This window comes from Ochotona princeps, chromosome 31, assembly GCF_030435755.1.
Source record: "Ochotona princeps isolate mOchPri1 chromosome 31, mOchPri1.hap1, whole genome shotgun sequence".
Lineage (NCBI taxonomy): Eukaryota > Metazoa > Chordata > Mammalia > Lagomorpha > Ochotonidae > Ochotona > Ochotona princeps.
Window position 1 is genome coordinate 9042746 of NC_080862.1, and position 25071 is coordinate 9067816.

At 42.8% G+C, this 25071-nt stretch overlaps 1 protein-coding gene across 2 annotated transcripts in view; it reads left to right on the forward strand.

The window, feature by feature from the left end:
* The first annotated feature begins 3191 nt into the window (after window positions 1–3191).
* Window positions 3192–25071, forward strand: part of KIAA2026 (KIAA2026 ortholog) — a 78196-nt gene continuing 56316 nt past the window's right edge. Inside the window, exon 1 of one of the 2 annotated variants that reach the window (XM_004591869.3) lies at window positions 3192–3824. In XM_004591869.3, the coding sequence (XP_004591926.2) occupies window positions 3301–3824 (524 nt within the window). In that variant the 5' untranslated portion in view covers window positions 3192–3300. Of the gene's footprint in view, window positions 3825–18863; window positions 18983–25071 lie in introns of those variants that run through there. The other variant, XM_058657416.1, reaches the window with a different exon arrangement.

A 25071-nucleotide genomic window follows, 5' to 3' on the forward strand; every position in this document is an offset into this window, starting at 1 on the left:
AATAAAAGCAAGTATAATATTATCAAAACACACGGAAAACAAAACAGTTTTGAGTCTAGTGATTTAGCCATAGATAGGCATTATACGAAAAAAGCTCTATAAATCCAGGACTAATTACAATAATTGAAATGTTGGTCTTTAATGTCGAGCTTTTTGTAGGGTAGAAAAAAACTATTTAGCAAGTCATTGATCCAAAACTTAAAAAAAAACAAAAACAAAAACCCACATCTATTGTGATTTCCTGGGGCTCCTGTGAGTACTGTGTATGTAAAGTATTAGTAAATATTTAAGATCCAGTAAGTACTCAATAAAGTGTCACTGTTACAGATGTTTGTATCACTACTGTGTTTTTGTTTATACATATAATTAATTCATTTTACATTAGAATTTTCCCAGTTCACTCCATACTAGTCCAGATAGGGAGGTCATTTAGACTTTTAGAAACAGGCATATCAAGTTCAGATGTTTGTATGTGCAGTTCTTGTCCATACTATGTAACTGTTTATTAATGAGGGAAAAACAAAATTTCAGGACACTGTATGTAGTATGGTCACAATTTCAAGTTTCTTAAAATAAAAAGGTATAGTTAAATAGAAAAACACCATAGCAGTTATTAATATAAATATTCTCTGGGTGGTGGGATTAAAGGGCAATTTTTATTTTCATGTATCTGTATTGAGTTTATCTGCAACCAACATATTTCTTGCATCATAAAGCTCTTTTTCTAAGTCCATGGACTTAATCCTACTTTCACAACAAGCAGGACTGCTACCATCTAAGCCTCCTGTCCGTGATCTGGAGTGGAGGTCCCTCCTACCTGCACGGACCGTTATCTTTTCTAGACCTTCATTAGGAAGACTTTGATCCACATTTTTAGGTGAGTTCCCTAGGCTCTTATTCATGAGCAATTAGAAATTCTGGCAGGCTACTAGAAATTGGACTCCTGGGAATTTCTGAGAAATGACAAGCCTAGATGTCGATGAAGCACTTTGTAAGATGTTCTTCTCCCCTTTTGTAAAATGAGGATAATACTCAGCTCAGAGGACTGTTGTGAAAAGGAGATAAGGAATGGAGCTGCGCAGGGTTCAGTAATGGACGCTAACATGCGGGTCGTGAAACCAAGGTTGACGCAGGTCCTTGGGCTCTGCCAAAGCAAGGGAGAACAGCCAACCAGGCATCTAACCTCCAGTTGCCCCACCAGGACTGAGCCCCTCCTCTACTCCTGTGGACTGAGGCATATCTGTAGGCTCAAAGGAGGGAGAATATGAAATAGTAGGTTACAAGTGCAGGTGTGAGACCTTAAATGCTCGATAATGGGCGGGCGGGTTGGGGCAGGTATGTGTGAAAGAGGAAGAGTGTCAACACCCCGAAGATTCTACAGGTGGTATCAGCTGTGACTCAGTGGACAGAAGCAGCAGTGAGGTTGTGGACTTTATCACCGCACTAAAAGTCATACTAATGAGACGTGAATAAGAGTGAATATCAACCATTCCGTTATATAGTGTTTTCTTTGTAACATAATGATGTCTCTCTTTTTTTTGTTTGTTTACTAAGTAGTCTCTAGTGGCAAGCAAGAGGGTTTTATATAAGTAGAAAAAGTAATAGTGTAGTGCATGAGAAGACTGGGGTATCTGATGATGGAACCATTCATTCTTCCTCTCACTTATTTTAACCAGCTTGCACATTCGTGCTCTAGGTCCCGATCTAAACAATAGGTTTTGATTGTGTAGCAAAACTGTGACGTCATGCCAATGAACGTTTAATGCTGTAGAGCTCAGAATTGGAAATTTTGAGACATTGCTTTTAGTTCCAAGGATTTTTTTTCTTTTAAATGAGGTTTTATTTTATTCTGTGCATTCTTGGCAGAACTCAAGACCCAAGTATGTAGAAATGTTTTCGTGTGTTCCATTTGGACAGAAAACCTGGAACTGGTTTCCAAGAATATATTAGGAACTAGAGCTACAAGTCTCAGGGACCAACTCCTTTCCTTTGGCATGTGAGCGCCCGTGTCAGATCCTTGAGCGTCGTTTTTAAACTTTCCAAACACGTTTGGGACTTTTATGTTCAAAGTCACAAGGGATTTAAATTTTAGGATTTACATTTTATGCTTTCTTACTATTCACTTATCATCAATGGATATGACCTAGCAACACCGCTTAGGGTTAATTTTGATTTTGGAGGCTAACAAACGAAACATTCTCTAGCCCGCAACGGCTTTTTTAAAATTATTATTATTCATACACACATACGAATAAAGGCCTTTGGCTCGCCTAGCCCTGGCAGTGAATTTGCGCAGGCGCCTTTGTTCCCTCCTCCCCCCCGCCCCTTACAGATGGCGCCGCGTTGATTGCATCATGGGTGCGCGCAGCCCCGCTCGGCCTTGCGAACCCGAGTCGGCGTCTTTCGCGTACCCGGGCGGGGCGGGCGGGGGGGGCGGGGCTTTCAGGGAAAAAAAAAGGGTGCTCTACTTGGCATGCGCGCGGGGCCGCGCCGGCGCCTCTTTCTCCGCGTCGGCCGGCGGCTCTCCCCAGCGGGGCGGGCGCAGCGCCCTCCCCCTGCGCGCCGCCCCGCCCCTCCCTGCCCCCACCCCGCCCGGCGGGGGCTTCTGACAGTTGTCGCCGGGGACCCCCGTCCGCGCGCCACCTCCTTCTGCCCAGGTCCCCGGCAGGTAGAGAGAGAGAGAGAGAGGAGAGAGAGAGAGAGAGAGAGGAGAGAGAGAGGAGAGACAGACAGGGAGGGAGGGCGGGAGGGGGTCCGGGAGAGGAGGAGCCGAGGCTGCGGGGCACCCCACCTCGGGGAGGCGACAGGAGGATCCCCCCGACAGACGCACCCCTCCCGCCAGCTTCCTGCTCGCCCCCTCCCAGCCCCCCGCCGGCCCGGGAGGGGGTGGGGCGCCGAGGCCGCGGCCGCCCGGCTCGGGCCTGAGGCCCGTGAGGAGAGCAGCGAGCGGGCCGAGCGGAGGAACGAGCGGGCGGGGCGCGGAGGGGTGAGGCCGCCGAGGGCCGCGCGCCCGCCGCCGCCGGGGGGGAGGGGAGAGGAGGGCACCTAGGCTCTCCTCTCCCCCCTCCTCCAGCGCGCCATGTAACCCCGCCCCGCCGGCGGCGAGCCCGAGACCCCCGCGCGCCACCGAGCGGAGCCGGCTGCTGGGGAGAGAGGGAGAGAGGGAGAGAGAGAGAGAGGGGGGAAGAGGCAGGGAGAGGCAGGCCCGATGCGGCCCGGGCGCTGAGGAAGCGGCGGGTTGCCCCCCTCACGCACCCCTCCCGCCACTCCACAGCGCCCAGCCTGGGCCTGCCGAGGGGCATGAGCGCGTCCGAGAGGCCGGGGGCCCTGGAGCCGGAGGAGGAGGCGGCGGCGGCCCCGGCCTCGGCGGGGATGGCCGGCGAGAGGAGCAGCGCCTCGCCGGCGGCGGCCGATCGGGAGGAGACGGTGGTCGGGGGCGGCGGCTGCAGGGAGCAGGAGCTGAGCTACGAGCTGCAGCAGGGCTACCGCATCCTGGGCGAGTTCCTGCAGGAGAAGCATCGGGGCCTCACGGGCCCTTTCCTGCAGCCCTTGGGGGGCGTTGCCGGTGGGGAGGAGGAGGAGGAGGAGGAGGCCGCCGGCACCGAGGGGCCGCGCAGTCGCGCCCCGCCGGCCCAGGGCCTGTCCCTGCTGAAGATGGAGGAGAAGTTCGGCCGCGGCCAGTACGGGAGCATCACGGAGTTCGTGGCCGACTTCAGGTCGATGCTGGAGACGTGCTACCGCCTGCACGGAGTGGACCACTGGATCTCCAGACAGGGCCAGAAGCTGGAGATGATGCTGGAGCAGAAGCTGGCGCTCCTCTCTCGGTGAGCGAGCCGGGCTCCCCTCCCCCAGTGGTGGGGACTGACAGACCGACACAAACACACCCCACACACGTGTCCGAGGAGGGGCCGGGCCTGCTGGGGGAGGGGGCGGCGCTGAGAGGTGCCGGCTGGATGGCTGGAGAAGCCCCGGAGGAGGAGGAGGAGGGCCTGGGCAGGTGGCCGCCGGCGCCCACCCTGGTCCTTGAGAGCCCAGTCCACAGTGCTGGTACTTAGCCCGAGCAGGTGCAGCGAGGAGACGGGAAGCGCTGTGCTTGTTGTAGGAAGAGCCAAAGTTTGGGGATGGGCGTGGTGCTTACCAATTGTTGCTAGTTGTAACATGGCACTTAAGAAAGTTGTTTTTACGATGGGAAATACCTTTAGAAAAATGGTTGTGACTCGTGGAAGAAGGTGGCTGTTTTACTGTGTATATCCACGGTGGCATTGGGGGATTTATGGTGTGCTGCTCAATAGGTACACCGTTATCCTGAGCTCTAATTTCATGTAAAGATTTGAAACAAGCTTAGACATGAAATCACAGGCAATTTCAGCAGGTAGCACTGTGCTCGCTCTATATAGCAGCCATAGAACCAATGCTGTTGTTTTTAGAGAAGATGGTATAACACAGGAGGATACTGAGATAATGGTATGCTTTCATTCTTTTATAATCATTGTATGGTTGATGTGAGCCAAGTGTCTCAAGTGTAGTTGATAATGAGAGTTGACATTGCAATACTAGGTGAGGACTTATAAGTAAACTTGAACCTGTAAAAATTATTTTCATTGGAAAAACATATTTACAGAGAGAAGGAGAGACAGAAAGCTCTGTCCACTGGTTCACTCCCAAAGTGGCTACAATGGCCAGAGGTGAGCTGATGTGAAGCCAGGAGCCAGGAGCTTCTTCTGGGTCCCTCATGTGGGTGCAGTGTCCCAAGGCTTTGGGCCATCTTCCACTGCTTTCCCAGCGTACACAGAGCTGAATGGGAAATGGAGTGGGCAGGACAGGAACTGGTGCCGATATGGGATGCTGGCACTTGGGGGTAGAGGACTAGCCAGTAGAGCCGTCACGCTGGCTATGAAGCTTGACCTTTTAGGCCTCAGTTTCCTTCCCTTTCCCCCCCTTATTTATTTTGAAAGACAGAGGGTCTCACAGATCCTGTGTCCACTGATACACTCCTCAGCCTGGGCTGGGTGGAACCCAGAGCCCAGGGTCACAGTGGCCCGATTGCTTGGGTCGTCACTCACTGCTCTCCCAGCCCTTTAAGCAAGGACCTGGCATGGATGTGTGGAGCATCCAGGACTCAAACCAGCACCCCACTGGGATGCCAGTGTCTGAGGTGGCATTTTACCTGCCGGTGCCACAACGCTGGCCTGCTTCCTTCTTTTTAAAATGGGCATAATCATTACCCATCTCTCAAAGTACTCTAAGGATTCAGTTACTAAGTGTCAGTAGTGCTAGTCACATAGCTTAGTGAGTGCTGACCACTGGAACACCGCTGATAGCAGTGTAGGAGTCTGTGCTGTGTATCTGCAGCTTGGCCTTCTGTCTGCTCGTGTAGAATGGCTGTGAAAGCTGTGTTGCGCTGAGCCTTAACTTACAGTTGTGATTTAAAATTCACGTAAATCTACTTGTCACTGGTTTCCCATATGCTGCTTTCATGACTATTAGTGACTCATTTCATTAAAAACATTAGATATAATGCTTAACTTACTCACAGAGCTCTCTTTAAGGAGCCTCTGGAATCGTTTCCTAAAGCAGCATTATTTAATAATATAATCACCCACAGATTTGATTTGTAAGTAGCATGCAGTGAGATAATCTTCCTGGAGTATGTTACTCTTGTCTCTACAGTTGAGTTGTAGCTGTAACCCACATAAAGAACAATCCATTTACATCTCGTTATTTTTAGCTTGGAAAATATACTCCAAATTAATGTCACAAGCCTGGAAGGAAATCTAGAGTTTACCTAGCTCAGCTCATTTTACAAATGTGGAAACATTTAGGTAGGGGCAAGAAAATAGATACATGAAAGTGGTAAGTAGCATATAGGTTTGAATTATGAGTGGTTTTAGAAACATTGTGTGTATAATAAAAGCTTTTAGCAAACCTCAGGGAAGGGGTTTCTCCTTTATGTGAAAGTGGATTTGTAATTGGTTAGAGTCTTCATTCCCAGGGGCTGGTGCTCAGATTACTACATACCATGGAATCTAATAGCATCCAGACTTAGAAGCAAACTCACAACATTGTGTAATTTATAAACATCGTGATATATCTCTGACACCTTTAGGCCAAGAGAAGATTCTTGCATGTTAGTGACAAAAAGAGGTGATGATCTCAAATAGTTCAGGTTTTAAGTCCCTTAAGTTTTTTGTGTTCGATGTATACAAACCTTATGTAGGTGACTTGCTTGCTCGACCACATTTGTGGAACTTGTTTCTTTTTTCTACACTAGCCTAAAGAACAGCCCAGTATGAATAAGTGCTTTGAGTAGGTCCACCTTGGAGAAAAGCATAGATTCCAGCTGCTCAAGAGAAGTTATGTACATGTTCAAGAACAATATCCTGTAGACTTTCCTTGTTTTCAACAAATAGATGACTCAGATACCTTGTTTGTAAATATCTGAAAACTGATATGTGGTATTTTAATAATAGGACAAGTGAATCATTTTGATTTTTTTTTAAGGATTTATTTATTTTTTATTACATAGTCAGATATACAGAGAGGAAGATCTTCCGTCCGATGATTCACTCCCCAAGTGAGCCACAACGGCCGGTGTGTGCCGATCTGAAGCCAGGAACCTGGAACCTCTTCCGGGTCCCCCACACGCGGGTGCAGGGTCCCAATGCATTGGGCCCTCCTCGACTGCTTTCCCAGGCCACAAGCAGGGAGCTGGATGGGAAGTGGAGCTGCCAGGACTAGAACCGGCGCCCATATGGGATCCCGGGGCGTTCAAGGCGAGGACTTTAGCCGCTAGGCCGCCGCGCTGGGCCCCATTTTGATATTTTAAAGTTATCTTTTGTCTTGTGGTGTCTATTTGTAAGTTACTGAAGTAACTTGTTTTCAGATCGCAAAGGGAACTTGAAAGCTGTTCCATTTCCCCTGAGGCTTTCAGAAAGCAGTCAGTGAGTGTAAGGGGTCCGGAGGGTGTCACACTGTGCTTAGCATCCCCAGTGACTCGCATTGCTCCTTGACCTGCGTTAACTTGAGTCTCACTTTATTCAGTTGTACAGTGAGGAGGTTAGGTTAGATTAGTCGCTTTGACAGCTATTTAAGTGTCTGCTAGAGCTGAACATTCATGTCCTTGGGATCAAAAGTTTCCTGCTCTTATGCGATTTAAAACAGCGATGATTCTGTAAATGGATGTATGAGACAGGTGTAAAGAGAATTCCGAGGAACGTGACCTAACGCTAAAGGGAAAGGGTTGAACTTGGGGATGGCGAAAGTTAGGAAGGAAGGTGATGGGTGAAGAGGCTATTATAAAGTAAAGAAATGTATGCTGGGATTAGTTCTCCGCAGGGTTTAATATTGCTACCACAGTATTCAGGGAGGCTTGGCAGGAGTTTTCCAGAATGTTGAACTACAGTGACTGCAAAGTATCAAACAACATAGTTGTTTCTGTAAACTACAAATAATTATGTCTACTTCAGTATGATATCTAGAGGAGTGTTTACACCCCAGGAGCTATGCAGGACAGTCATTGGAGTGAGAAAATAAAATATGTATATTAGAACTCTGGAATAGTCTATTTTCTCTTTTTAAAATTTCAGATATTAGTTTGCTTTTGTGATGTTTTCAGGAGCACTTCATGTATGTACTCTAGAATACTTTATAAACATTTGTAAGTTGGATATATATCAAATATTTGTGATGGGACTAGGACTAAGTCATGTCTGCTCTTTGAGTTTCTAAAACCCAATTGATTTCATACCTTTTTTTAAATTGAGTGCATTCTAAACTGAGCTGCAAATGTGTGTATTATCCTTTTAAAGTGACAGCATATTCCAGAAATCCCAACACATCCTGTTAAAAGTTTAATGTTAAAAATACAGTTTGAGGGTGGGGTTGTTGCTTATAGGGTTAAGCCACCACTCGAGATGCCCACAGCCCATATTGCCAGTTCAAGTCTGTGCTTGCCTCTGATCCCATTCTAGTTTCTCTTAGTGTGTATGAAAGGAAGCAAGAGATGGCTCTAGTGCTTAAATGCCTGAATACCTGCCATCCACGTGGGAGACCTAGATATAGTTTTGGCTCTTGACTTTAGCTTGGCTGAAACCCAACTGTTGTGGTTATTTGGGGAGTGAATCAGTGAATGGAAGAACTTTCTCTTTATATATCTCTCTATCATTCTTTCAACACTGACCACCCATTCCTATAGATAAATGTTTTCTCTGTTAGACAACATACTCTATTCTGGTGAAAATAAGCATAAATATTCTTGTTTAAATAATGCTTGATTTTTAACTTAAGTTGCTATATAAAAGTCAATGCATACATGGAATCAAACTTCTGAAAATAAGCTGTAAGTTTAGTTTTATAATTACTCTTTGCTTGGCAGAATATTTTTCTTGGACTGAACTTGCAAAAGCATCTTCATAAAGCCCCAAAACTTGGAAAAGTAGAATGTCCATTGTACAAGAAGTAAGGGTTTGAGTTCTGTAGACTGATTTTACTCCTGTCCTGAGTTAAATTTGAATTTTTATTGACTTGCTTTTACTTAGTTAAAATAAAAATCCAGAAGTTAATTAAAAATTTAAAAAACACTATTTATTTCTCCTTATAACCCACGCAGCATCTAAAATCTATTTTGTATATAAAACATTAAAACCTTAGACCTTTGGCAGTAGAATGTTCAGAGCCATGGAATGTTAGACAGACTTTGACATTCCATGTAGTTCCATTTATTGTTGTAGATATTACTTTTTTTTCCTTAAAATTATTTCTTATTGGGAAGGCAGATGAGATTTATGGAGAGAAGGAGAGATAAAGATTTTTTTTTAAAGATTTATTCATTTTATTATAGCCAGATATACAGAGAGGAGGAGAGACAGAGAGGAAGATCTTCCGTCCGATGATTCACTCCCCAAGTGAGCCCCAAAGGGCCGGTGCGCGCCGATCCGATGCCGGGAACCTGGAACCTCTTCCGGGTCTCCCACGCAGGTGCAGGATCCCAATGCATTGGGCCGTCCTCCACTGCTTTCCCAGGCCACAAGCAGGGAGCTGGATGGGAAGTGGAGCTGCCGGGATTAGAACCGGCGCCCATATGGGATCCCGGGGCGTTCAAGGCGAGGACTTTAGCCTCTAGGCCACGCCGCCGGCCCGAGAGATAAAGATTTTACATCCACTGGTTCACTCCCCAAATGGCTGCAGTGGCTGAGCTGAGGTAACCCAAAGCCAGGAGCTTCTTCAGGGCAGGAGTTCGTCCCTGCAGGTGCAGGGTCCCAAAGCCATAGTGCTCGCCCCCCCCCCCCGTCTATTTTTAAATATGCAATAACTAATGTTAACTTTAGAATTAATTAATGTTAACAATAGAACAGAACCCTCTACTCAAGTATTTTTTCACTGGACAATCAGTCTTTCTCCACTCTCTTCTCCCCGCCCCTCCCTAGCCTCTTATAAGGTAGTTATAATTTTTAAGCTAGATTATTAAATAGTAGAATATTGAAGTTCAGGAGTTTCTTGAATAACTACTTTGAGATATTCTGTGGTAAGCAGTATGTAAAGTCCTGTAAATAAGTGATAAACATGACCTTGTCCCTTACTTCAAGATGTCAGAAATATCCGATTAAAGGTATGGAGTTAGGATAGTCCAGAGTATTCCAGCAAAATATTAATTTCCAGTGACGAGAGTGTAAAATGATGAGCACCTGTATTGGCAAATTACTCAAGAAAGGTAGGCTGCAGCTGGTTATGGAGGACTTTGAATGCTTGTTTGCCAAGGAATTTAGAATCTAGGCAGTGTAGACCTGTCATAGATCTTGACTAAGGCAGGGACAGAATGATTTTTCTAATATTTTGAAGTTTGAAAGCAGAAATGAAGAGAAGGAAGGCCAATTAAAGGTTATTGAAAAAATTTTTGAAAAAATTATCTATGTTTATTGGAAAGGCAGATTTACAAGGAGAAGTAGAGACAGAGAAAGATCTTCCATCTGCTGGTTCAGGCCTAGATGACCACAGTAGCGGGAGCTGAGCCAATCAGAAGCCAGTAGCCTGGAGCTTCTTTCAGGTCTCCCACACAGGTTCAAGGTCTCAAGGCTCCTCTACTACTTTCCTAGGCCACAAGCAGGGAGCCGGATTGGAAGTGGAGCAAGCCGGGGTTAGAACCACTGCCCATATAGGATGCCTTTGCTTACAGTGGAGAATTAGCCAGTTGTACCATTGTGCCAGCCCCTATTACATTGATTTTATCAGGAGAGAGTTGACAACATGAATAAAAAGGTAAATGTGAAAACAGAAGAAAAAAGTCCAGCAAATGGTAAATGACAAACCATTGGCTGTAGAGTGTTGAGCAGGGGATGATGTCCTAAATGAGTTGATGTGTTTGAGCCCGGGTGATGGTGATGCTGAGTGACCGTGGGGGGCATTTGTTTGAGAACCAAGAGAAGGGTGCACATGAAGTTCAGCACCATGGCAGGGGCTATGGACATTGTTAAAGAAGAGTTCATGTGCAGTGATGGTGGCTGAAGAAATGAGTGAGATTGCCCAGCATAATATCTAGTTTAAAGAGAGTTGTGGGTTAAGGGGAGACCAAGGGGAGAGCTTTGTATGAAGACTGACTGTTTTTAAATAGCAAAGAAAACAAGATTAGTTTGGGCTAGCATTGTAGCATAGTGGTGAAGCTGCTTCCTCAAGGACAGCCTCCCCTTGGGTGCTTGTTCACTTCTGATCCAGCTTCCTGCTGCTATTCCCGGGAAAGCAGCTGAGGATGGCCTCTGTGCTTGGGCCCCTGCAACCTTGGGGGAGACCTGGAAGAAGCTCCTGGCTTCAGCCTGGCCCAGCTCTGACCATTGTGGCCATTTGGAAAATGAATCAGCAAATGGAAGGCACTCCCCTCCCCCGATCTCATCTCTGTGAACCTGCTGCTTAAATAAATAAGCACATAAAAAAAAAAAAATAGAAAGTTTATGATTAAAACAATATGTAGTAAAAGCTGAAATGCTTAATTGAGGAAAGGCAGATAATGAAGCTGAATATAAATTTTTCTGGAATAAGTAAAAGGTATTTGAAATATAGTAGAGTTATAGATTTTATTATCTAAAGTGATTTTTGTCTGAAACTGTTTATTATAATAGAAGTGCCCTAATAGAATAATGTTTTGGCCTCTCCTATTTTTGTGCTGTTGTATTTATTTCTCAGAGGAAAGCAAAGCAGGGGAAATACCATGTTTTTGGAGAGAAGGTTCGGCGCTTTTCATGGTTGTATTTTCAGATCATCCTTAAGCTAGCCCCATAAAATCCAGACCAAAATGACCATTTTTATTTCCCAGCAGTTTGCTTTAATAATATGTCTTTTAAATTGCTATTAAATTACCTTGGCTTATTTTTTGTGCTTACAATAGGGAAGACTAATAAACCCCAGCAGTAAGATTATTTATGATCTTAGGCCATTTGTTGCCTTGTCTTCCACGTAGTACTTGTTCTGGAATTAAGCATGATTAAATATCAGGACATGCAACTGTACACACTTCCAAAAATTAGTAAAGAAAACCAGCAGAATGTTAGTTGGGATGATTACTAAATAGAAAAATCTCTTTTGTGTTTTCTTCTTTTAACTTTTCTGCACTAAGTATATTGCTCTGCATAAATTAGATATTATCTAAAGTTAATTAATTTCAAAATTTTGAGTAAACTGTAGAGATACAATTTAGGTTAGAGGTGTGTGGTATAGAGGGGTGATGACTTAAGCTGCTGGGCTACTGGACTTCCAGTCTGATGCTAATACTCCTGGGAAAACAGTAGACATCCATTCTAAGACTAGGGAGAGGGGTGGGAGACCACAGTGCCTGTTAAATGGTGTCATGAAACAAAACAAAAAGGATTGCCCAAGTACCGGGACCCTTAAACCCCTGTGGCAGATCGAGAGGAAGCTCCCGGCTCCTGGGGGTTGAACCATCAGATGGAAGAAATTTCTTTTTCTGTCTCTATAACTCTGCCTTTCAAATAAGTAAATTTTAAGATTTATTATTTTATTTCAAAGAGATCAGATTTACGGAAGAGAGACAAAGAAAGATCTTCCAACCGATCGTTCATTCCCAAAACAGACACAGGCACTTCCACCAAGTCTCCCATGTGGGTTCAGGGTCGCAAGGTTTTGGGCTGTCCTCTACTGCTTTCCCAGACCATAAACAAGGAGCTGGATGGGAAGTGAGTCAGCTGGTACAGGGACCGGCACCCATATGGGATCCTGGCACATGTAGAGCAAGGATCTAGCCACTAGGCTGTTACGCTGGGCCTATGATTTATTTTTATTTGAAAGGCAAGTTTTACAGGGAGAGGGAGAGACAGAAAGAAAAAGAAATCTATCCGCTCGTTTACTCTCCAAATGACCACAGTGACCAGAACTTGGTCTAAAGCTGAGAGCTTTTTCTGGGTATTCCATGTGGATGAAGCAGCTTAAGAAGTAGACATTCTCAGTGCTTTCCCAGGACACAAGCAGGGAGCCGGATCAGAATTGAAGCAGCAGGGACTCAGTCTGATGCCTGTATGAGACACTGGCATTGCAGGTGGAGGTTTAACCTATTTTGCCACCATACCGATCCCCAAAATATAAAAACTTTCACATGTAATTTCCAGCTAGTAAGATAGTTAGCATTAAGAACTTGCCCAGTGCAGTAGCCTAGTGGCTAAAGTCCTCTGGCCTTGCGTGTGCGCCAGGATCCCATATGGATGCCAGTTCATGTCCTGGCTGCTCCACTTCCCATCCAGCTTCCTGCTTGTGGCCTGAGAAAGCAGTTGAGGATGGCCCAAAGCCTTGTGTTCCCACACCCTCATGGGAAACTGGGAGGACGCTCCTGGCTCCTGGCTTTGGATCGGCTTAGCTCCAGTCATTGTAGCCACTTGGAGGGTGAACCAGCAGATGGAAGATTTTTCTATCTTTCCTTTTCTCCGTAAAAAAATAAATAAATAAATCTTAAAAAAAAACCCACTTATCTACACTTTAGTATTTAAAGCTGAGTCCTGCTACCATAAAGTAGCTTCAAATAAAGGACTGTAACATCTTTTACATGTTTGTAATATAAGTTTGTCTTAGAATTCGCAGTTGTTCATTTCTTTGTAATTGTGCTGCCTAAAGATACCGAAAAAGAGCCACTTAATAAAATTCCCTGACTCCCCTGATTGTTAACCTGTTAATACACAGGTTAAATACCCTTTATTTCAAGTGCTTGGCTCCAGAACTACTACAGATTTCAGAGATTTTCAGAACTAGGAAAATTAGTAGACTTTACCAGAGTGTCTCGAACTCCAAAATTTGATGTTTGGGCCCAGAGTGATAGCCTAATGGCTAAATCCTCGCCTTGTATGTGCTGAGATCCTATATGGGCACCATTTCCCATCCAGCTCCCTGCCTGTGGCCTGGGAAAGCAGTAGGAGATGGCTGAAGGTCTTGGGACCCTGCATCCATGTGGGAGACCCGGAAGAAGTTCTGGCTCTTGGCTTTGGATTGCTCAGCTCTGCTGTTGTGGTCACTTGGGGAGTGAACCAGTGGATTGAAATCTTTCTGTTTCTCCTTCTCTCTGTAAATCTGACTTTCCAAAAAAAAAAAATTAAAATCTTGAAGTCCGATATTTGAAATATTCCAAAGTAAATTGATTAACTTTGTATTAGTGCTCCAAAATTTTTTGATTTTGGATTTTTAGACTTCAGGATACTCAGTCTGTACTTTGCATGCAGTTAGATTCTTCTGTGAGAATGTAAACCTTCTCTGTTAGAATCGTGAAAAAGCATTGCCGAGATATAATGCAGAAACTGTTATTGTTTAGTGTATGAAGTATTTTGAGGATCTTTTTCTTTTTTTTTTCCAAAAGAGAGGTTCCCTTCCTCTGGTGCATAAACATAAATTTTCTTTCAAATGATAACATCCCGATTCATAGTAATTACAGTCATTTGCAAAAGCTTGGAAAATTAGCGGTTTTATTTTAATAATTACAGTGCACACGTTCAGGATACTGAATTTATGGTAATGATGTACATTCTCCGTGTTTTTTAACAGTTACACCAGAAAGGAAATTCTCTTCTATGAAGTACAGTCAGGTAGAATGTTGAGATTATTCTCTGAGTGGCATTTGAGGGAAGGGAATTTTCTCTGTGGTTTCCTGCTGTTTGATGTCTATGAATATTGAGTTGAAATTAAGCAAGTGTGTGGTTAAGTTTTACAGGTCATTTTCAGATGCTTTTAAGAAATCTGTCTTCAAAAAAAAAAAGAACAATCGAATGAAAGTTGGCCCCATAATAGTGCATTCAAATGTATTAACCAAGTAGTTCAGACTGATGAACAGCAGACTGAGTTTTGTGTGTGCATTTTTTAAAAAAGGATTTATTTATTTTTATTGGAAAGGCAGATTTTACAGAGAGCAAAGGAAAGACAGAGAGATAGGCCTTCTATCCGCTGCTTCACTCCCTGATGACTGCACCTGCCAGAACTGAATCAGTTTGAAACTGGGAGCCAGGAACTTCTTCAGAGTCTCCCACATGGGTGCAGGGCCTCAAGGCCTTGGGGCATTCTTCACTATTTTCTCTGGTCGTAAGAAGAGAGCTGGGTGGGAGGTAGAGTAGCTGGGACATAAACTGGTGCCCATACATTATGCCAGCAACACAGGATGGAGGATTAGCGTGCTTCACCATTGTGCCAGCCCCGGGAGTCAACTTTTAATAACTTCCTAATTGATTTTTATGTACAGTGAAGTTTGAGAATAAATAAGTTAGGATGTAGTAATTCTGTGTTCAGTTTTATCTTAGAATTTGAGGGTTTGGGAATATGTTTTTGCACTACTTTGATAATGATCAGCGTTACTAGCATTGTTTTTCAGCTTCTCACTGTAACAGAGAAAAGAGTAAGAATTGAGAAGCAAATTCATATTCTCCAGCCTTCAAGTGGGGCCAAGTTTGAAGTATGTGCTAATGAGGGATGGTGTTGTTAGAGGTGAGAAGACGTGAGTATCTGTGCATTAATGGTGCACACACAGGCGTTTCTCTGAAAAAGAATAAAGAGACACTCAAAGTTTGGTATAAGGTACTACAGTCTCAATTTTCAGAGTAGTTTCATTTGTGAAATATGTTTGAGAATTTATATAATCTTTGAACTCTCATGTACCCGTTACCCAGTCACCCGCAAAATTTGTGACCAGTGTCTGCCCAGCCGCCCTGTATACCTGCCCTGCTATCTTGAAGCAAGATCACTGAGAGCAGTTTTTTTTTCTGAAAGTTCTTTAGTTTGTAATTCAGAGGTTAGGACTGTTTGACTTGAAAGAAATATAGCTAAAATACTATACTACTACAATACTAATATCCCGCCCACTGCACCAGCCCCTTAAATTCATATTTGTATTGAAGTTTGTGAATATGATGAAGTTATTTCTTTACATGCATGTATGCTTCATAAATTTTCAGATTTATTTATGTACATTTTGCCTTTTAAAACTAGAACTCCAAGTTGTAAGGAGCTGACTTAAAAGCAAACATCTGGTTCCTCTCCCTGTCCCTTTCTGAAAGACTAATCATAGAACTTAAGAGTGTTTAACTTTATTGTTGGAATTTGTATATGTGTTTTTAGAAGTTTTTCTTTTATTATCATGTAAGCTCAGTGAGACCAGGAATCTGACATGTAAGTGTTCGTAACTAGTGAGGGAGACTAAATTTAAGAGTTCATGAACAAATAATGGGTATGTCTGGGAATTTTTTTCTTTTCAAGGAATGTTGAAATTTAGTTTCATTGTTTTTCAGGGATCCAAACATTGACACACGTAGCTTTTCTCTATTGTTTTGAAATACCTTCTTCATAATATGTTCTTGGTTTGTTTAGATCTATTTTGAAGCTTCTTCATTGTTGTTGATGTATACATCTTGCAACAGCAAACTTCTTTATTATTTTGATGTTAGTCCTTAAAATCTATAAAAATACTCAAAAAACTGAATCCTCTGCTAAATTTTTTTTTCTGAAGGTTTTTTACTATTTATTTTTCTACAGGCTCTTTTTTTAATTCTAGTGCAGAATCAACATTCACACTTGAAAAAGAAAACGTGAAAATAAAGTAGAAATTACTGGCTTGTAGATAATAAGAATGATATTTTCCCATCCATGAAATGAAAGACAAAAGGGATATTGATTGTAACATTGTTTATTTTCTGTGGATGTGATAATGTTTACTTACCACATCAATCCCTTAATTTTAGTGATGTCATTTGTCAGAGCCCTGCATCTCTTTGTTAGGATCCGCTCTTTTAGATGGGCAGGGCCAAGACTTGCCTGAACTTCTCTCTTTTCTCTGTATCATATTTGAAAGTTAATTAAATGTTTGGTCTGTTACTTTAAAGCTTCATCCTTGCTTGGCAGGTATATAGAAGAGTTGTTCAGGGACCAGGTAACCTATCTGCTGGCCTGCTTTGCAGGCTTATTAGAACTTTAGAATCTTCTAGGTAGGGACCAGTGTTGGTTCAACTGGCTGATCATCCACCTGTAAGCACAGGCATCCCATATGGGCGCTGGTTTGTATCCCAGCTGCTCTACTTCCAACCCAGCTCCCTGCCTGTGGTCTGGGAAAGCAGTTGAGAATGGCCCAAAGCCTTGGGACCCTGCACCCACAAGGGAGACTGGGAAGAAGCTCTTGGTTCTCAGCTTCAGAGCAGCTCAGATCTGGCCATTGTGGTCATATGAGGAGTGAACCAAGAGATAGAAAGATCTTTCTCTGTCTCTATCTGTAAATTTGCCTTCCCAATGAAATAAATAAATCTTAAATACAAGCATCTTCTAGGTAGCATGAACATATGTGGGCAGTCTGAGCTTCTCTTGTACCTGTACTGAGCGCTCATGAGTGTGTCTTTTTAGACTAGCTCTGACAACTCCAGTGTTCAGCAGAGTAGCCCTAAATTATTAAAAATGCTTTTCAAACTGGCAACGATTGACTAGGAACTTTTCAAGATGCATTAATATGTAAGCAAAAACTTCATGTTTGTGCCTTCCCTAAAATCATAAAACAAAATTAAGAGACAAATTTATTCTAAGGAATATGTTTAGTTGGGTCTCCAGATGTTCTTTGGGAATTATGTTACTTATTCTATACTATTTCAGAAATGAGTAAAGACTGTGAAAGTTTCAACATAAGGTTCTTTGCAGTAAGGTCTTTATTGAATTTTTCTTTGTAAATTTTACTAATGAATATCTTCTTGCTTAATCTTTGGCTTTTACTTAGCCCTTTCTCAATGTATCTGGAAAATTAATTTAGATCACTGAGTACTGAAAACTTTTGTCTTTGGGTATCTGTTATGCTTTTTATTTTAACGTATCTTTCTTCTAAATCTTTAGTACTCTTCCCCCTTTTTTTTTCTTAACATTTCCTTATATTTGTTTACTTATTTAGCTGAAAGAGTTACAGTGGGAGATAGATTGTCCATTCTCTGGTGCACTGCCCAGATGGCTGTGAAAGCCCAGGTTCTGGGCCGTGCAGAAGAAATCAGGAGCCAAGGACTTCCTGGTCTCCCATGTACTTAAACCATCTTCTACTTTCCCAGGCCAGTAGCAGGATGCTGGGTCAGAAACGGAGCAGCCGGAAGTTGAGTCAGCATCCTAGGATGGCACTGTTGCAAGCACAGCTTTACCTGTTACGCCAAACCATCTTTATTTTCTTCTGCTGTTTTCCTTTGTGACTGTGGTTAAGCCCTGAAGTTACTCTTTAGATGTCATCTCCTTCAAGTTATTTCTCTGGAGAAATTGTTTATTTTTTGTGGGTTTGTTTATCACTGAGACTCTTAAATCTATATATTGAACCCTGTTTTTTGCTTTAGTTTCATAATTCTGCCCATAGGACTTTCTCAGCTAGATATGCCAAAATGTTAAAACTTCAGTGTATTTGTAATCCAAATCCTTCATAATTTTCCCGTTTTTCTTTTCTGTGTTTCTTTTTTGTCAATATTATCACCATTGTTTCAACCTGAGCAATCATTGATGTGTATTCTCTTCATACATATACATATAAACTCTTAGCATATTCATTTTTGAATCTGTTGCTCAGTAGATATTCTGAATGAGTAAATTTGAATAATATGAATGCGTAAATATTTTTGTCCTTACTTTGTATTTCATTTTTACTCTTTCCCTCTTAGTCCAGACTTTCTTTTTTCTGTTTTTGCAAAGACCAGTTCAGATCTTGACAAGAACGTGTTGTAGAGAGGTTTAGTAAATAGGAACTCAACACAGCCAACTGGGGCATCACGGGAAGAATGTTTTCCCTGGACTGTGTGTGGGGAGATGTCAGATTGTAGTGTAGTAAGATAAGTGCATCAGCAGATTAGATGAAACTTTAAGGGGAATGGTTTGTTTTTTAATAGAAGCTTGGCTTTATTTATATATTAATGGCAACTAGCAGGTCGAGAAAGGTTGTACAAAAAGATAATGCGTAAAATAGAAACTCTGAGTGAAACAGAAACCCTGGAGATGTATTTTATCCTGAAACAGAAGATAAGCCTGGCTTCAGATAAGTTTGGTGTTTGAGAAACAAGCAGTCAATGGAGTGATTACTTTAAAATCAGCCTTTTCTCTGCAAAATGCCATGTCGCTGCTAAGTGATAGTGGAAGGTTGAGTCAGGTTTTTAAATAATGATGAATTTTGAAATTGCTTTTGTGGTTTGGTAAGAAGGAGCTGATAATTTTAGGCATGATTGAACTCAGTTGAGGTTAGTGATACAGCAGGTGATAAAAGTTGGTGGATTTTTTTTTTCCTACAGTACTTAAGCGAAGGGACTTTGAGTCTCAAGAGAGAGGCGTGTGCCTGAGACAGACTGAGATAGTCCAGAGGAATGAAGTGAGAGAAGGTAGGATTGTGAATCCACCCTGGCTCTCTGTGAACAGCTGAAGAAGGCAGAATCACGCTGAGCAAGAAAAAAAATAAGGAGGTCTGGAAGAGGATGAAGAAGAAATTCCTGGTGAAGAAGAGTTCCATTTAGAAGAATACAAGGTAGTGCTCACACAGGAAATAAGACTGTTCAGTCTGTGCCAGTTGCTTTCTCGTGTGTAACACAATCTTTCTTTTTGAAAACATTTGAACAGGTAACTTGTGGCTATAGAGGAGAGTGCAGAAAAATATGTTGAGTATATGAACATATTTATTTATAAATCATTTAGAGTTTTCTGTAAAGTTATGTATATGTTATAAAATATAAACTAGACTTAAAATTAGAGGATAAATAAATGTTTTTAAAATATTTTTAAGACACTAATACCTAAAATTATTTTTAGTGAAGGTATTATGATGTTTTATTAGTTTGGGAATGCTAGCTTCATGGCTATGGAGAAAGGGTTTGATACTTGGTTTAGCAGATGTAGTAGAACAGATCTGATAAAAACATACAAGTCCAGTGTCTGGCTTTGGGGCACAGCAAGATAAGTTACTACCTGAACCACTGGCAACTCCACTTGGGATCCAGCTCCCTGCTGATGTGTGTGGGAGGGCAGGGGAGAATGGCCCGGATGCTGTACCCGCAGCGTATACCTGGAAGATCTGAAAGAAGCTCTGTGTTTCATCCTGGCCCTGGCTGTTGTGGCCATTTCGGGAGTGACCGGCAGATGAAAGATCTCTGTCTCTCCTCGTGCCATTCTCCCTTTCCCATACATTCTCTTCCTCTGTAACTTAGCCTTTCAACTAAAATAAATAAAATAACCAGCCCTGACTGTCATGGCTGTTGGAGAGTGAACAGCACAAAAGGCCTCTGTCTCCTCTTGTTCCATCCGCCCCTCACCCCCACACAAACTCTCTCTGTAACGTTGCTTTTCAAGTAAAATAAATAATCTTTTTAAGAAATCTAAATGGAAGAAATACATTACAGGCGGGGCTGACCATATCTACCAATAAAATCTCTTTTCTAATCTCACTTAGTTGTTCTTGAAATCTAGTAGTTGGGCTGTGCTGCGCTGGTAATCTTCCTTTGTCCCTGTAAATCCGCTCTGCGAGTCTGCACTGTGCTGTGCACCCTAACGGCTTTGCTGGGCTGCGGATTGTCAGTAACTGGATTATCACTGCAGAACCCTCTTCTGTAGTTACAGCTTTGGGTTTGGGCCTAGAATGGTAATAACAGCTGCTTGCTGTGACTAGCCCAGGAGTGCTTCTCTGTCCCTTCCTCCTTTCTGGTATTCCTGCCTGCACATTTCTAAATTATCCCTTCACTAAACATCATCTTTTATCCATTTTCTCTTTTTAGAACCCTAGGAGCTTATAGTTACATTTCAATATTTTTGAATGAATGAGTTAACAAAAATGTTTCATTTAGAATATTTTTAAGTAGACTGAATAATTTTATTTTCTAGTTTTTAATTATACAATTTTATGTTTATATATATATATTTGTTTTTCCAGATTTATTTATTTAAAAGGCAGAGTTATGGGGAAAGGGAGAAGTTAGGGGAAAAAGAGAGAAAGATCTTCATCCGTTGGTTCACTACCCAAATGGCTGTAATGTCAGGGGCTGGGCCAGGCCGAAGCCAGGAACCCAGAACTGCATCTGGGTCTCCCACTTGGATGTAGATTTTCCCCTGCTTTCCCAGGCACATTAGCAGGGAGCTGGATGGAAAATGGAACAGCCAGGAGTTAATTTGGCAGCCGTTTGAGATGCTGACACTGCAGGCGACAGCTTAGCCTCATCTGCTGTGCTGCTGTGCCGAACCCTGTTTTTCATTTTCTTGGAGAGATTGGTTCTTTCCTCCAAGGCCTCTGATGGCCAGAACTGGGCTGGCCAGTGCTGGCAGTCAGAGACTCGCTCACCTCGGCTGTTGCCTGCTGCCTCCCCGAGCGGATGCTGATGGGAGCTGGAGTCACTGGGTGCGGACACTCTGATCTGGGACCCAGCATCTTGGCTGGAGTCTTGGCCACCAGGCCCACTGCCTGCCTTGATGCTGCTGCCGACTAAAGACAATCACAAACATCTGTTTTTACTCAGGGACCAGCATCAGTATGTTATCTGTAAAGCTTACTATCAGTTCATTTCCTTATTAATACTTAGTTATGATTATAAACAGAATTAATCCCCTGAACTCTGAAATTTAGAGTGGATTAACAGAAGACTTTTTTTTTCATCTTTTTTTTAAAGTAAGCAATAACTAAAATGCAATGAATCAACCGTAATTATCACTTAGCATTTCCTTTGGGTTAGCAGTATAACCCAAATTCTTGTCAGATGGATATTATGAAGTAGTTTTCCAAATAGTCAAACTTACATTTTAGGGAGAGTTACCTTAGTGAATTTGATCATTGATTATTTGGCTATTCTTATTTGGAGGTGAGATTATTTTCCATCTCACTACGTATTATTTTCTGATGAATGTAACTCATAGTAATGTTTATTCATAATTTTTATTGTGAAAAAATAGATGACTAGGAATTTTAAACTCATGTGTGCAAATTTAAAATGAAAAATAAACAGCTTTATCATTCCAAATACTGACCACTGTGTAACATGTAGTCATTGACAAAGCCAAGTGCTCTCCCTTTTGTAGCTTGTGTTCTGCGGAGGTGGGGAACCATCAGCCAGGTAGGTCATTATATTTTGCAGTGTATGACAAAAAAGGAAACCAGTGATGTTAAGGGGTCTTTTTAGATATCATCGATTAGGTGTGTCCTCTGAGGTGTAGTGGCACTACAACGAAGCTCTAAGTGAAGTGATGGTGCCCAGCCAGGAGAGTGTCTGTGAAGAGTGTGTTACAAATTCAGAGATGCTGGGAAGCACGCGTGATAGCATAAGCTAAGGTCAGAGTGGCACAAAGTGAAGTCTGGAAGGGGACGAAGGCTGTACCACGCCTGGTCTACTAGGTTATAAGATCTCCAGATTGCTTTATTGTAGGTGTAACAGGATGATTTGAGGAGATAGAGCAAGGTGAGGACATGGTCTGCTTAGTTTTAGTTAAAGGATTACCTGGATTTGCCATGAGAGCAGAGGAAGTCAGAAGGCCTGTTTTGTTGGTATTTTAATAGCAAGCATGTTCTTTATTTCTCACAATGGCGGAGATAGGTTCTGTCCCAATGGTTACTGCCTACTTGACAACCAGAGTAACTGTGCCAATTTAAACAAACACTAATGTTGAGATTTTTTCCTTACACCCTTTCCAACAGAGTATTGTCAGTCCTTTAAATATGTGCTCTTGGGGTTAAGCCTGCCAGCAGGCCCCAGGGTCACTGAGGGTGAGGCAAGGGTGCTCTTTGGCCATAAGAACCGCTGGAGACATGCTGGGTGGAACATCCACTTTATTGTGCACAGGTTACAGCTTTTAAGGGTTACAAGGGGGAGGACAGGAGGGCGTCTCCCAGCAGACTGCCCCCACCCCCAAAGACACTGTAATCCACACGGCTATTTTCCTTGACCTTCTGGCCACCTTGGCGTAGGCCTGGAAGCTGTGCCTGAGGCCACGGGAGGTAAGCTCTGAGCCGCCCACCAGATAGCAGGCCACTTGGGAGCGATTGCCCACCATGTACCTGCTAATAAAGAAAGGGCATATTGAATTGACTTTACTCTCTTTTCTTTTAAAAACCTCTTTGAAAGGCAGAGAAACTGGGAGAGAGGGAAAGAGTTTTCCACTAGTTCACATCCTGACTGGCTGCAGCAGTCAGAGGGAGGCCAGGCCGAAGCCAGGCTCCAGCAGCACCATCCTGGTCTTCCCCATGGGTGCAAGGCCCCAAGTTCTCAGGCCATTTCCCAGGCACACTGGCAGGAACCTGAATCTGAAAAAGAGTACCTGAGACTCAAAATAGACTGCAGGATGGGATGCAGACATTACAGGTGGTGGCTTAACTCACTGGTTTTTGTTATGAATGATGCATGTCAAACAACTTTTGTTTCTGCTGAATAACAAAGGATATAACTTTTTCTTTGGTTTTAATTCTTAGAGAAAATTCTGTTTAAACACTTCATAATATAAACTAGAGATAGTTTATAAATAGTTCACAAACAATAGTGTATTGTTGGATCATTATCCCCAGTGCTCCAAATACTCTGTGACCTCTGAGATGTCATAATTTTTCAATGTTATTTGTTCAGTAATGTTTTCTTCCATTCATTTCAATAAAGAAATAATAAAACCTACAGAGCTGTATGCATCCCCTGATACAGACACTATATTGAATATACGCTCACCTGTTCAGTATCAATATTGGCATTAGGTTATTTTACCTTGAGTCCACAATCCCTTACTCACAGCCCAAGTAAGCCGGCATTTATATATGCCATATGTATGTTGTATATATATATATATGGGGGTGTGTATGTGTTGTACACTAAAGGATTTTATCCTTGAGTGATAGGCTAGATTAGCCAGAATACTAGAATCTAGTGTAAAGTTCATGCTCTACCTGGAGCTGAATTTGTTCTGGTATTATCTTCTTATAACAGAGAAAATGCATGCTAGTACTGCGGTCAGTAGAACCTTACAGCTGTGTGATTCATGGGCCTTATGAGGCATGGAGAGTAAGATTGTTACACGTTATTCGGAATTCAGGGTAATCAACCACAGTGGACATAGTCCATGAAGGACAGCAGTTTAATTGCATGTGATGCCATAAAGGTTTATGTTTTAGTCAACGTTTAACATTTTTAAAAAAGTCCTATAGGGAACCAGGGAAATGCAGATCTTGCCTTGTAGAAAGATTGTATACAAAAACATCAAAGGCCGTGGCATGTTTTACAAAGCTGGAAGACCACCTTCCCTGAGGCTTTTTATAGCTAATCCTTACAAAAAAAATGTAAATTGAAAAGACAGTTCTTACTCTAGTCCTGAAGATTTTATTAGATTAATGTAATATTTCTATCCAAATTATTTAAGGAGATGTTAGATATAAAACCGCACCAAATCAGTGGGACTACAGAGACCAGAATGATGGTAAAACCGGGCTGATTCAGATCTGCTCCTGGGCGAGGTTCATCAGGCGCAGGTGGCTAAGGCAGCAGGCTGCTGAAGTCATGGCTGCACTGAGCCGTCATTTCCTAAGTAGTGGTGATGCCAGGGCTTGGTGTAAAAGGATGAGCTGTCTTCGGATTGGTCGGCTCCCTTAGATGAGTCTTCGGATTGGTCGGCTCCACTTAAATGAGTTTGGGGCAGCTATTCCTGGCAGGAACTTTTGGTGCCACCTACGAGCTTTCTGCCTCCCCACCCCCCACCCCGGGCCCTCCGGGCTAACAGGAGACTTGGGGATAACTCAGCAAACTGCTAAGACATTTTTCTTCTTTTTAAAATATTTATTTACTTCATCTGCTGGTTTGTTCTCCAAGTGGCTGCAGCGGCACGGATGAGGACAGGACGAATACTGGAACTAGGAACCTCATCTTGGTCTCCCACATGGGCGACAGGGGCCGTCCTCTGCCTCTTCCCATGCACATTAGTAGGGAGCTAAATCAGAAATGGAGCAGCTGGAGCTCAAACTGGCTGTTCATATGGGTGCCAGCATTGCAAACAGTGGCTTAATTTGCCATACCACCATACTGGCACCCTAAGAAATTTTTTTATCATTAGAAAAGTGCTAGATGAATATTTCAGTGGAACAAAGAAATATTTGTGGCGAGCTTGAAGAGGAAATTTAGATTCCTAGGTTCTTCTTCCCATTTAGTCAGAAGGTTTCCAAATGTCAATGATTATGTAGTGATGCTTCATTTGTTTTGTAAAATTTTAAAAGTGTTTGTGTGACATTGTGCATTCTCATTTTTTAGGATTACGTGAGAGACAGGGAAAACAGTGAGAAAGGGAGACACAGGTCTTTGATTCTCTAGCTGGTTTCCCAAGTGACCGTCACAACCACCAAGCCAGGCACTTCGTTGGACTCTCACAGTGACGGCGGGGGCCTGGGGACTTGGGTCATCTGCCAGCTGGGCAACAGAACCCTGCTTGGCCAGCACAGCAGCTGGGACTCAAACCCACATGGGGATGCAGAATGTTGGTGTTGCACGCTGCTGCTGAGTGCTGTGCCATAATGTCAGCTCAACGTTGTCAATTTTCTCCCCGAAGTGTTTGTATATTGTATATTTTCACATGCTAGTGATAGGTAGTAAGAAATATATTGCACAAAAAAAT